This window comes from Denticeps clupeoides, chromosome 12 (genome assembly GCF_900700375.1).
Source record: "Denticeps clupeoides chromosome 12, fDenClu1.1, whole genome shotgun sequence".
NCBI classification, from domain to species: domain Eukaryota; kingdom Metazoa; phylum Chordata; class Actinopteri; order Clupeiformes; family Denticipitidae; genus Denticeps; species Denticeps clupeoides.
The window spans coordinates 2,795,000-2,808,322 of NC_041718.1; the positions used below are offsets into that span (position 1 = coordinate 2,795,000).

Here is a 13,323-nt window from a genome sequence, read left to right on the forward strand (position 1 = left end):
TCGTACAGAGGGTAAAATTATCGTACAAATACGATAGTTATCGTACGTCTGGCCACGCTAGCGGGCAACTTACTAGAGACTTCATATCCCAGAACGCACCGCGTTACCGGAAACTACTCTTGAAGCAGCCTGGGAAAGAGAAGCTTGCGCCATTTTGTTGTGGCTTCTTCGTCAGCGGTGGCGATATCAAATGAACGTGCTGCGGGACGCTTAACGTTCTGCAGCCCCCTAGAACTAAATTGCGGTTCTTTGTGTTTTCGTCTGATTGTGCATTGGTAAGTTATAATAATCTCGAGCCAATGTTTGATTTTCGTCAGTTGTATTAGCGCAGGCTAATAGACAGCTAGCGCTGACGAACCGGACGAAGCCTGCGGCGCAAGAGATCTCGCGTCCATCTTGTCCGCGTTGAACTCACACCAGAAGAAACAAACTTAAACATTTGGTATATATTATACACATGTATGCATACGATATGTCGTTTATCTTACGTCACAGCTCGTGATCGCGCTTGACTCCCTCGGAGTGACTATCTGAATCAGTGTTCAGTGTTTTTCACGTCAGCTACATGGTTTTGTTTTGGAGGAATTCTCTCCCGTTCCGTAAAAAGTGTCTTAACTTCTTTTCAGGCAAATTTTACCACCCGCCAGGAGCGGCGAGAAGGGTAATGGTGACTTGACTGGATTCGGGACAAAGCAGCAGTTGATTGATTTTATTATGCGTGTTCCCGTATACACGTCACGTCTGGCACGTTTCAATAAAAAGCGACAGGCCATTATAAAGAAGCTATAATAAAACGGAGAACGTTTTAGTTTAAACGTCTGTTTCCTGAATGGGTTGTGTTGGTCTCCCTGCATTCCTGGAATACACTCTACGAGCCTGACCTGATCAATCGAGTTTAGAAACTACACGGAAATGTTTATACAGTAGATATTTCATCCTCAGTTTTAGTAAAAGCTATCACTGTACCGATGTTTCAATTTTCCATATTAGCATTGGGTACCAGGAACTGCTATTTATAATTTATGACAAACTGCTGTATCACATTTTGGTACCACCCCTTCTTATTTCAAGCAGTAACTCTAGACTTAGTGCATATAATGTCAAACCTGATAATAGTCATGACTATGCAATGCTTACACATACATTTCTCAACTAGTAGTCATGTAACTGTTAGACTGTGAAAGTGAAGTGATTGTCATTGTGAAACGCTGCAGTACAGCACACAGAGACTCAACAAAATGTGTCCTCTGCTTTTAACCATCACCCTTGGTGAGCAGTGGGCAGCCATGACGGGCACCTGGGGAGCAGTGTGTGGGGACAGTTCTTTGCTCAGTGGCACCTTGGCAAATCAGGATTTGGCAACCTTGTATGTTATCTGAGGTTTTAATTATTTTTATTTTTTTTTATAAGGTACCATCATCACCCTTGAAATAAGGAAAATGGGGGGTGATAAACGGTGAGTGGTGTCTTCAAAAAAAAAAAAGATCTTCTGTTGAGTTACCAGTTCTGATTTAATTGTGTTTTCCCTTTGGGTGTTAAAGGGTCAGTCGTACAGAGCGCAGTGGACGGTATGGCTCTGAGCAGCCTCGGGATGAGACCAGCTGGAGAGACCGGCGAGAGCGGGACCAAGACCGGGGCTACGAGTCCCACCGCTGGGGGGACGATCGGCGAGGCGATCGGCATGGAGATGGAGACAGGTGGTGGAACCGTGACAGCCCGGAGGTGTGTTCAACATCCTAATTCATCTGTTATTTGTGTTAAAGTGTGGTGGTTTATATTGGTGTGCGGTTTTGATCAGGGAGGCAGAAAGAGACGCAGCAGTGATGGCTCTGATGATGGCCACCACTCGGATGGAGATTACTGTGAGCAGGACTACAGGGGGGATCCTGGGGATGAAAAAGAAAGCAAGACCATAATGCTCCGGGGCCTGTCACTTAACGTCACTGAGCAAGATGTGAGTCACAACCCTAATTTGCATATTATTTATCTTGCTCTCTGTGTTACTGAATTAAGATAGTTTTGAGCATTTTTTTTTTTTCTAGATCCGAGCTGCTTTGGACCAGTTGGAAGGACCCAAGCCTATGGACATCCGGCTGATGAAAAAGAGAACAGGTGAGGCTCGGGTTTACCCAGGATCCTTCCATCCCCAATCCTGTGACCACTGGGCCAACCTGCTTCAGCTCAAATTTGTTTTGCCATAGCAAAAAAAGAGCTCTTTTTGCACTTATTTCTAAAGTGACGTGAACATATCATGACCCTTGTTAAGGTACAGTAAAGGTAAGTTGGTGAGCCTGGATTGAGTCCCAAATGTTGCTGGGGGGAGGAGTCATATTCTCATATAAGATATGCAGATACATAAGAAATCCATTCACTTAATACTTTACAAAGTATAGTATCCCAGCCAAAAACAGTGATTGTATGACATTTTAGATCTGTGTAATGCTCATCAGTTCTGTCTAAGCTTAAGCAGATGTGAATTGATCCATCTGCTTTAACAAATAACTTTGACATATTATCCTTAAGCATACACAGTAATGTAGTATGCCATTACACAATTGAATCTTGACCCAAGTTACTCAATACTGCAGTGATGTTTTTTTTTCCTAGTTCTCCCTTGGTTGTTAACAAGATGGTGGGGTTGTGTATATTGGGTGGGGTCTATGTATATGAGAAGTGTGCGTAAATGAGGAGGAGAGCCTATATGGTTGAGGGCGTTCTCGGAAATCATGTAATCAACACCATTCACCAACCACAAAGTTTGGCACTGACAGGAAGTCTTTTCTGCGTTTTTCCAGGGGAAAGAAATGAACCCACAGTCTCACATGTCTAAAAAAAAAAACATTTGTGCTCATTTTTACCTTTAGTCACTGAGCGACTACAATGCTTTGCACGTTTGGGAGCCATGACTGTTGGAGTTTTAGGGGAGGGGTCTGAAATTTGCTGAGAAAGGGGAGGTAACTACATAAGGGGAGAAATTCCAGATCTGATCATCTGAGCTGCTGCTCTTTGAACGGTGAAGCAGACCAAAGCACACTTTACACATCACCATTTCTAGCCACTGCAGGACCATAGACAGGCTAGGGGAACTCGTAAATAATTTTTTTTTTGTCATGGGACCTTTAATCAAACACCATCATACTTATGGTGTGGTAACAAGGTTATTAATATCAGTTCAATGCCAACCTTTTCCCCCATGGGACACAGAAATCCAGTGTAGAATTAGTTTGTCCTATTGAAATTTTGAACTGATGAGCCTTAGACAGAGCCAAATAGGATTGATCCTGATAATGCTTTTCTGAATATATGCACCACATCTGTAATTTCATACCAAGTAATGCTTTTGTTAGTCTTGTATTATTATAACTTCTCAATTCCATAGAAACCAGTTTTGGGCTGGAAGTGATTTTGTACATTTGCGATTCTTGAAGTCAAAGTAATATAGCTTCAGTCTTAAATGTACTCTTCCCCCTTTGTTGCTATGGCAAACGTTTGACCCCTACATCCCCACTGTTTTAGCCTATCCAGGCTCTGTGGGGGAAGCAGTTTGTGACAGATTGAATGTTGTGCCAATGACCTATTCCACTAACACACCTCCCGTCTATATCTGAATGCCTTCTCTAGGTATAAGCCGAGGTTTCGCCTTCGTGGAGTTTTATCACTTGCAAGATGCTACCCGATGGATGGAGACCAATCAGGTTGCTTCCCAATCACCAAGTCTAGCTTAATACCTTGGGGTTCAAACAAAAGAGAACAATGAAACCCTCATGGATATTAGACTATTTTCATAATTGTGAAGTCCATCTATTTGTAATAACTTAACACTCTTCTCACGACCCAGAAGTGCCAGTTGAGGGAAGAGATGTTAAGTTTTGAAAGAGTTCTGTTGCCATTTACTGGAATGGCATTAAGAAAACCTCACTTCATCTGTTTAGGGTGTGTGAACAGAACTTAATCCTCATGGATAAGTGTGAACAGAGTGAACGTATGCTTTTTTTAAAAATGCGAGCCAACTGATGATCTGGTAGAATTTTTCCCCTTCTCCCTCTTGTTGGATTCTCAGTTTGTGTAGTCTGTGACTTGCCTCTGTAAAAGTGAGACTTTCTTTTTTTTTTTTTTTTTTTTTTCTTTCTTTCTTTTCTTTTCTTTAAACACACTGTTCCGGTTTCCTGCCGGACACGCGGGTCCCAAACATTTGTGAGCACACCCACTCGTGCAACATGCGCAGACACAGTTCAGCCAGCGAAGGGGGGTCCCTCACCCCCTGACCCATGCCTGCCTTATAGTGGGTGTTCTTGGGCTGAGAGATGGTGGCACAGTGAGGATGAGCAGGAATAACCATCTCCTCCCGCCTTCCTTCCACAGAAACTCCTGACCATACAGGGCAAGAGCATCACCATGCACTACAGCAACCCCAGGCACAAGTTTGAGGACTGGTTATGCAACTCTGTAAGTATAGTCCGATTGTCACATCACATGACAGACTTTCACACACATGCCTGCTCTCTCTCAGGTATTACCATTAGCGTTCTATAGACTTCCAGTTTACTACTTTCAAAGGAATTTTATTGAACCCGTCTGGTTCTGGGTTGATTGCATAGTTTTTAATGCCTGCCTTTGTGCAGGTGTTAAGTCCTTAAACCAGTATTACGAGTGTGAGAGCTTGATTGGTGTGTGTTGTGACTGGCAGTGTTTCACTTGTGAGAGTGAGAGGTTGGCGGGGAGCGAGACGTGTTTATACGTCAAGTTGTGCAGATTTGACTCATACCTGTTGGTTGTTTGCAGTGCGGCCTGTACAATTTCCGGAGAAGGCTGAAGTGCTTCAGGTGTGGTGCTGCCAAAGCCGGTGAGTAGTTTTAGACCTGGGGGCCACATCCATGCTCTTCACACAAACATGTGCAAGGGAATGAGGGGCTAAGCAGCTTTGTGCTTGTTCCATAACTGCAGTATTAAGTAACATTCCCAACATTTCACAAGTTTAAGCAGAACACATTAACTCAGTTCTTCAGGGAGCCTGAAGGACAATTTCCACAGCGAGAGTAAATTCTGCACCACTAATACCCCATTTTTATTTTTTTCTTCCCCTCATCTTCTTCTAAAATGCTAGACTCTGATACCCCCAGCACCACTGGAGCTACAGAGACCCAAGCAAGTGGAGATTACTATGGTGACAGTAAGTTGACTTGCACTGTGGTACTGGGATGTGGAATTTTATTTTAATTTCATACACAGCTCAGGGGGGAAATAACACCTTAAAACCCATGTCCATCATATGTTCAGTTTCGGAACCAACATGCCTTCTTGGAAAACAAATATCTAACTGAGTTGCTGCTGTGAAATTTTTGGGGGGATTTCTAGCCCAATGAAAGTTTGACAATTGGAATATTGATTGAACTGTGATCATTAGATAAACTTTTTTTGTATTCTTTAGTTATTTCCCACAGACAAACCCTTCAATTGAAAAATGTTGCGGCACTTTTTTTTCTTCTTTTGCATTGTCTGAAGAATGGAAACAGTCGAGTTTAATGGGGTGGTTTTTGTTTTTCTTAGCAATAATCTTGAGGAACATTGCTGCTCTTTCCACTGTGGAGGGCATCATGTCAGCTCTAGCACCATATGCCAACCTGTCGGCAGGGAATATTCGCCTCATCAAGGACAAGCAGACTGGGCAGAATCGCGGCTTTGCGTTCGTGCAGCTCTCCTCACCTCTGGTATGGGTGGCTTATTTTTCATACCTGATAAAGTAGGCTTTCCGTATTTTTTTTTTTTATAAGTGAATAGCACTTTCACTTCCTAGTGTCTCATGTTGCCTTGTGTAAAATCTGACCGGGATCCTTGCCATGTGTCGTGAACTACTGTGCTTAATTATTTCTAACCATGTTTCACTGTTCATCAGGAGGCGTCTCAGCTGCTGACAATCCTGCAGGGGCTTCAGCCCCCCCTCAAGTTGGATGGCAAGACCATTGGTGTGGATTATGCCAAGAGTGCAAGAAAGTAGGTTTGATAAAAAAAAAAAAAAAAAGTTATCTTAGTCAATTGCTGTTGTTTAGGGACTCGCCTGCTTCAGACTGTGATGTGGGATCTTGTTTCTGTGTTGCAGGGACCTCTTACTGCCAGATGGTAACCGGGTCAGTGCCTTTTCTGTGGCCAGTACTGCTATTGCTGCTGCTCAGTGGTCCTCAAGCCAGGTAGCAGCCCACATTTTCATAATGAATTTGTATAGTGAATTTCATAACTCAAGGCTGGAGGTTGTTTCTTACTCTCAATCTTTCAGCCCCAGCAGGTGGAGGCTAACTCTGAGTTCAGCTATCTGCAGGATGGTAGCTATGTGCCTTACAACCAGGTGAGCAACCTTTTCCTTAATCTGTCCAAAGTAACCAGTATGAATCAGTCACGTAAATGCATGCTAATTTGCATGATGTGTTTCTGTGAGCAGGAGTACCAGGGTTATTATCAGCAGGCTGGATCAGCAGACTCATCCCAGGGCAATGGCATTCTAGGAGGTGAGAGCGCCATTTGTTGTGCCTCTTTCAGCAGCAACCACAGTAGCCGTGAGATTTAATTATTCATGTTTCTGACATTGGTGGAAATTTTTTGATAAAATTCTTTCTTTGTTCCCCAGCTGCCCCAGGTGTGAAAGTGATCCCATCAGGTACTGGTGTGGTTATCTCTCAGACAGCTCAGGTCTACCAGCAGCCACTCCTCATCAGCCAACCAGCCACACAGGTAAAAGCCATTCATTTCTGTACAGGTGTATAAATAACCATTTTCCCTTTTTATGTTCATTTATTACGGCTTTCTCGTGCCTTCTCTTTATTTAGTCCCTGCTAGGTGTCCCCCAGATAGAAACCAAACCACAGCCAGCTGTAATCTCTGCAGCAGCAACAGTCTCTGCCCCTGCGACCTCAGCTGCCCTGGCAGCCACCACGACTGCAGCCGCTGGCACTGTTACTAAAACCAGTGAGTAGTATTCACCCAGCTGACCTATGTACATTAAAGTAGATGTGGTTCAAAAACACACATTTACTATGTTTCCTCCCACACTAATACAGCGGTTCCAGACACATCTACGTACCAGTTTGATGAGTCTTCTGGATACTATTTTGACCCTCAGACTGGATTGTACTATGACCCAAACACGCAGGTAAGTTCAGTTAATCTATTGAAAGTGATTATTTGTTATGTGGAACAGCACAGCACCCAGTGAAATGAGGTGTCTGCATTTAACCATCCCCTGAGGGAGCCGTGGGCAGCAGTGTGTGGGGTGGTAGTAGCCTAGTGGGTAACACACTCGCCTGTGAACCAGAAGACCCAGGTTCAAATCCCACTTATTACCATTGTGTCCCTGAGCAAGACACTTAACCCTAAGTTGCTCCAGGGGGGGACTGTCCCTGACTTTACTGAGTTTAAGTCGTTCTGGATAAGGGCATCTGATAAATGCTGTAAATGTGTGGGGATGGTACTTTGCACAGTGGAGTTTATGCTATGCAAAACGCATGCTGTCTTTGTTCTGAAAGCGTTTCACACACACACACACACACACACACACACATACATGCACGTGTGTTTTGTTCATATGTATTTATTAATTATCCCTTTTCTTTTTCAGTACTACTACAACTCTCAGACACAACAGTATCTGTACTGGGACAATGAGAAGCAGGCGTACGTTCCTGCTACGGATAACCAAGCCGCCTCTGCCACTGCCTCTGCAGCTGCACCTGCCAAAGAGCCTAAAGAGAAGAAGGAAAAGCCTAAGAGCAAAACTGCCCAGCAGGTACATTTGCACAAAGCACACATGTATACATGCAAACGCACCACCCAGTCCACAGCTGTCAGTGTTTGTACCGTTCTGACAATTCAAAAAGTAGCAAACAGGTGACATGCAGGGTTTCTGATGCATATCTAATCTCCAAACCCTCAGATTGCTAAAGATATGGAGCGTTGGGCCAAGAGCCTCAACAAACAGAAGGAGAACTTCAAAAGCAGCTTCCAGCCTGTGAGTCAGGAGGAGAGGAGAGAGGCTGCAGCTGCAGATGCAGGGTTCACTCTGTTTGAGAAGAAGGTAAACTTGTTGACGATGTGGTCCTCTCAACTCAAAAATACAATTGAGAAGGATAAAAATTTAATTAATTGATTGATTTTGGTTCTACAGCAGACTGGAGCTTTGGACAGATTGGTTTCAGAAGCAGCCAAGACAGTGGAAGAGGAGAACCCATCAAAGGTGAGCAAAGGGTTTTCTAAAAAAAAAAAAAAATATATATATATATATATATATATATATATATATTTCCCTCTCTCTCCTTTCTTCAAAAAAAAGTTTGTAACCGGCAACTGAATTCCAGATTTTGCTGTGACTGATAAATGTTTCTAAGTGTAATGGTTTTCTCTGTCCCAGTGTGGACTGGTGGCAGCGTACAGCGGGCCGGACAGTGAGCCAGAGGAGGCTGCAGAGACCGACCTCGGAGATGAGAGCTCAGACAAGCTGACTGACTGGAAGAAAATGGCCTGCCTGCTGTGCAGGAGACAGTTCCCTAGCAAAGAAGCCCTGATACGACACCAGCAGCTCTCTGATCTTCATAAGGTAGACAATCTTTCAAAAAAACTTTTTTTTTAGTTGCATTACAAATGGTTTTGGCAATTCTTTTTCATTCTCATTGCTTTAGCAAAATCTGGAAGTGCACAGGAGGTCTAAACTGACAGAAGCTGAGTTGGAGGAGCTGGAGAGAAAAGAGACAGAGGTGAAAATTATGACCTTGACTAATATGCATATGATGTACTTGAAAAGTTGAGTATTTCTTTGCTCTGAACACCTTTCCTTGTTAACAGATGAAATACAGAGACCGAGCTGCAGAGAGGAGAGAGAAATATGGCATCCCAGAACCCCCAGTGCCCAAGAAGAGGAAGTTCACTCCTCCTCAACCTGTTGTGTATGTATATACATATGCTCATTTACATAAAAAAAGTTTAGTGTAGTAATGGCAATCGGTCCTACAGGGAGGTACTAAGTGGATTTTTTTTCTTACAGGAACTACGAGCAGCCCACGAAAGATGGCCTGAACAGTGACAACATTGGCAACAAGATGCTGCAGGCAATGGGCTGGAAGGAAGGCAAGGGTCTTGGCAGGAACCAGCAGGGTATCACATCGCCAATTGAGGTAAGGACTGGTTGACCTATCTTATAAAAATTCAGAAGGTATTTTTAAAATGCCGTCGTAATCACACTCTGATGTAAGTTTTAGTGTACTTTTTACATAGCATTTTATAGGATTCTTGCCTAATTTTGCTCCTTATTAGTAACAATTTAACCATAATCTGTAACTTAGTTTTGTATGTAATGTTATCATTGAGCTGTTTCCATGGAAGACTGGTGATTAATTTCTGAACCTGTAAAGCAGGTTTGGACACAAAGGGTGGTGTTGTGCAGCATATTTACAAGTTGACTGTGCGGTCTCCTTACAGGCCCAGATGAGGATGAAAGGGGCTGGGCTTGGCACTAAAGGCAGCAATTACGGAGTAGCAGGAGCTGATACTTACAAGGATGCTGTCCGTAAAGCTATGTTTGCCCGCTTTACGGAAATTGAATGAGATGCCTTCCTCAATGTTTTACTGAAGGAACACATCACCCTCCTCCTCCTCAGCAGTGCTGCAGAGTATGAACACACTCACAATGAGCCATCTAGTAATTACTGTTCCATATTTTGTAAGCGCATGGTTGAATAAATGACTGAAAGGCTTTTTTTTTTTTTTTTTTTTGTACATATGTACAGTGTTCTGTCCATGAGTTGAATCAGCAATGAAAGGAAAACTTTTTTTTTTTTTTCTTTGTTACTTTTTGTATGTGTGCTTTGTCATTGGTGGCATGTTAAAATATTGTAAAGTTTGTAACATACTCATATGATCTCACTTTGTACAGAAGAATAAATGAGGTCAGTCTAGTGACGGTCTTGCCTGTTTTTTTATTTATTTTTAAATCCCCTGCATATTAGGTTTTCAACCATTTTGTATGACGTAAGTTGAACGCAGCTCCAAAGCTTGTCTGGCGTTCATTTCGAGGCCGAACGTCTACCAGTCACTACCGGCACTAGAATATTTCTACCGCCGGCAGAACCACCAAGCAACGTTATGATGATAAAACCACTTCTGTTCTGCATCGTGGTGTACTGACATTAATTTCAACCCCACCTTGTCCTGAGAGCACCCAGCATCGGCAGATGAGGGTGCCCTACTGCTCTCTGGGTGTGGGGGGGGGGGACAGGAGTTTTTTGTTAATAAGCAGTACTAACCAGAAGAGGATGGGTTCCTCTCAAGGTTTCTTCCTGTCTTTACTCAGGGACCTTTTTTCATTAGTCACTGTCGCCTTGAGCCCTGCAGCTATCAGTGTTTCCAAGCAAAGATTATTAAATGATGTGTTTGCACAATGTTTTGGTATGACAGGTTCTAATAGTGTTATGTAATACTGTATGTTTTTTGTAATCGCTTGTAATGCGTTATATTATGCTCTTTTGTGATCACTGTGTATTTCACTCTGATGATGATTTGTTAACCATACAATGCAGGAGATTTACTTATCATCTGAACATGATGAGAACATTGATGATGGGATAAATTGGGATAAATTGTTGTGTTCGAGTCAAGTGCGCAGTTATTTTAGTGTTCCAGCACCCTACTGAGATTAGTATGCTGTTAAGCTCCCTTTGATGATACCAGTCTGCCCAGTCTCAGACTCCATACAGAGCAAACAGCAGAAGACTTGGATCTCTTCAAGGCTGCACACTTGAGAAATCCCTCTGGAATGGCCTCTCTGACCTTGTCTGCATTTCCATTCCAGACAAAAAAAAACACCTCCCAGAGGCCACAGACACTGAACCAGAAGTTCTGTAACAGTTATAATGACAGTCTTCAAAAATGGCACACGAACTACACCAAACTTACCCAGAGATGTAGACAGCGTGCTGTGATGGTTCTCGTCCTGGTTCTGAGCCGAGACAGGGGCTGTGCTGCTGCTGGTGGATGCAGCAGCATGTGGGATCTGGAAGCATCTCTGCTCTGGATGTACCAGACAGCATTCTCCATCTGAATGTCAGGAGCTGTCACACACATTGTAACTGCACTTTATGTACGCGAATGGCATCATTTCTGTAGTCTTTTCTGTATATAAGAAATTAGAATATGTTTTTGTAGTTTTATGCTGTTGTACATGAGACACCATCGACCAGAATAAAATTTCTTCTATGTGTGTGTTCGCTTATTATATAATAAACGCAAAGGTGTGTATTCGTAAGGATCTCACAATACAATACGTTTCACGAGACATTTGTATACAAAAATCAAGATATTTGACATTTCTGTGTCGATACAATATCACCCTGTAAAATATTGCTATATATCGCTTTTTCGATATTTTCTAACACCCTTAATAAACGCGAATATGAAATGCCAGCACAACCACAAGCTCTGCAGGGTCTCAAATTTGAAGTCCAAAAAAGTTCACAAGGCCCTGTCTCTCCTGTCCTGGCTGGACAACTCAAATGGACAAAGTCAGGGTACACTGAGGAGTAACGAATGAAGGCATCCTTCATTCGTACACACAAGCTTAAAACTTAACAGACTGTTAGAGAAAAACTATTATTGAACAACATACTAGTAAACACTGATGCAGATATGTAAAAACACGTATTTTAAACATGGTTGCATGGTTTAACATGGTTAAACATATCTGCATTTAATTTTAAAAAGCTTGTATATAGCCAAATTAATAAAGTAGATGTACCTAATGAAACAGGTTATTAATAAGAATAAACACACATTTATATCTGACTTTACACTTTGCGTAATGCCTGTTTTGCACCCTCGCTGCACGTCTGTTATGTGAGCTTCTATACAGCTCGGCGTCAGCAGCATTGCCTTATGGGAAATGTAGTCTGCCAATCGCCTTCTAGCGGCGCGAAAACAAGAAATAAAACTGGTTCACTCACAAATGCGCTCTGCACGATACGTTTCAAGGAGCAAAAGTAAAAAACGTCCTAGGCGTGTGTGCACAAAAATATAGCCAAACAAACAGTGTCATCTAGTGGTGACAAAATTACTGCAAACTGTTCAGGTCATTTCTAAAGATCTGCTCCGGCAAGATCAGCCAATATTTAATTCTGTTTGTATTTCACATAAACGTGTCAAAACTGTTAACATACTTTGCATTGTTATAATCACATTTACGAACTGCAGTTAAGGAAGTGGCCCCGTAATCAGAAGGTTGCAGGTTCGAATCCAGAGCTAAGCACTGAGCACTAAGCACTAAGCACTGCCACACACTGCTTCCCAGACACCTGTTATGGCTGCCCACTGCTCACTAAGTGATGGGTTAAAAGAAGAGGACACATTTTGTTGTGTCACAGTGTGCTGTGCTGAAGTGTTAAAGCACAATTAAAAAATTAGGACATAAAAGCTCATGCTAAATTCCCTGATTACTGCTTTGCACACTTGGCATTCTCTCAGTGAGCTTCAAGAGGTTTTCCACATGTGTTCATTCATAGTATGGTGGTAGTATCCTAGTGAGTAACACACTCGCCTATGAACCAGAAGACCCAGGTTCAAATCCCTCTTAGTGCCATTGTGTCCCTGAGCAAGACACTTAACCCTAAGTTGCTCCAGGGGCGGACTGTCCCTGTAACTACTGATTGTAAGTCGCTCTGGATAAGTCTGATAAATGCTGTAAATATAATGTAAATGTTTTGATGCCTTGAGTGAGAATCTACCAATGTAAATGATCATGAAAATAAAGAAAACACATTGAATGAGAAGGTGTGTCTGTCCACCTGTATATTGATTAGATTTTGATCATAAAATTAACAAAAACTGATTCTCTATCAAAAACGTATTTGTTAAGAACCAAAACAGTGAATGGCCTCTCAAATTTGTCGGGTTTATGGTTATTTAATTCTGGCCCAGATAGACGTTCATTAATTTTAAAGGAGCATTACCCCGTCCCAAGATGGCAGCTCTGTTGACACATTCGCACCCATAGTTGGCCCTGCGCATAAGCAAATGCACGTCTTTGTGATTGTGTAACACTGCAGCACAGCACGCAGTGAAATGTATCCTCTGCTTTTAACCCATCACTTGGTGAACAGTGGGCAGCCGTGACAGGCGCCGGGGAGCAGTGTGAGGGGACGGTGCTTTGCTCAGTGGCACCTTGGCGGTTCGGGATTCTTCTGATTATGGGGCTGCTTCCTTAACCACTAGGCCACTACTGCCTGCTCTACGTCTGCTGCAGTTTTCACCAGGTTCAAACAGGATACCCGATTTAGACAATGCACACACGCGATA

At 42.7% G+C, this 13,323-nt stretch overlaps 1 protein-coding gene across 2 annotated transcripts; it reads left to right on the forward strand.

Annotated features, from left to right (window-relative positions):
• The first annotated feature begins 125 nt into the window (after nucleotides 1–125).
• rbm5 (RNA binding motif protein 5) lies at nucleotides 126–9,939 on the forward strand. Of its 2 annotated transcripts, none has more exons than XM_028999162.1 (25): nucleotides 126–275; nucleotides 1,411–1,456; nucleotides 1,542–1,722; nucleotides 1,799–1,954; nucleotides 2,043–2,112; nucleotides 3,622–3,695; nucleotides 4,363–4,446; nucleotides 4,783–4,843; nucleotides 5,105–5,170; nucleotides 5,548–5,708; nucleotides 5,894–5,991; nucleotides 6,098–6,185; nucleotides 6,272–6,340; nucleotides 6,434–6,500; nucleotides 6,620–6,723; nucleotides 6,819–6,957; nucleotides 7,050–7,141; nucleotides 7,607–7,774; nucleotides 7,922–8,062; nucleotides 8,153–8,221; nucleotides 8,396–8,581; nucleotides 8,664–8,738; nucleotides 8,827–8,927; nucleotides 9,026–9,155; nucleotides 9,460–9,939. In XM_028999162.1, exons 2-25 carry the CDS (start codon nucleotides 1,440–1,442, stop codon nucleotides 9,583–9,585), a joined length of 2,523 nt encoding a protein of 840 aa, XP_028854995.1. In that variant the 5' UTR covers nucleotides 126–275; nucleotides 1,411–1,439; the 3' UTR covers nucleotides 9,586–9,939. The 2 variants fall into 2 exon arrangements, with proteins under 2 accessions (XP_028854995.1, XP_028854996.1); XM_028999163.1 differs by lacking the exon at nucleotides 126–275 and adding an exon at nucleotides 337–442.
• The last annotated feature ends 3,384 nt before the right edge of the window (nucleotides 9,940–13,323 follow it).

What these genes read in the sequence shown, in the direction of transcription:
- rbm5 (XM_028999162.1), top strand. An exon ending in TTAACGTCACTGAGCAAGAT is followed by an intron (nt 1,955 to 2,042) that starts GTGAGTCACAAC and finishes TTTTTTTTCTAG; the next exon opens with ATCCGAGCTGCTTTGGACCA. An exon ending in AGAGCAAAACTGCCCAGCAG is followed by an intron (nt 7,775 to 7,921) that starts GTACATTTGCAC and finishes CCAAACCCTCAG; the next exon opens with ATTGCTAAAGATATGGAGCG.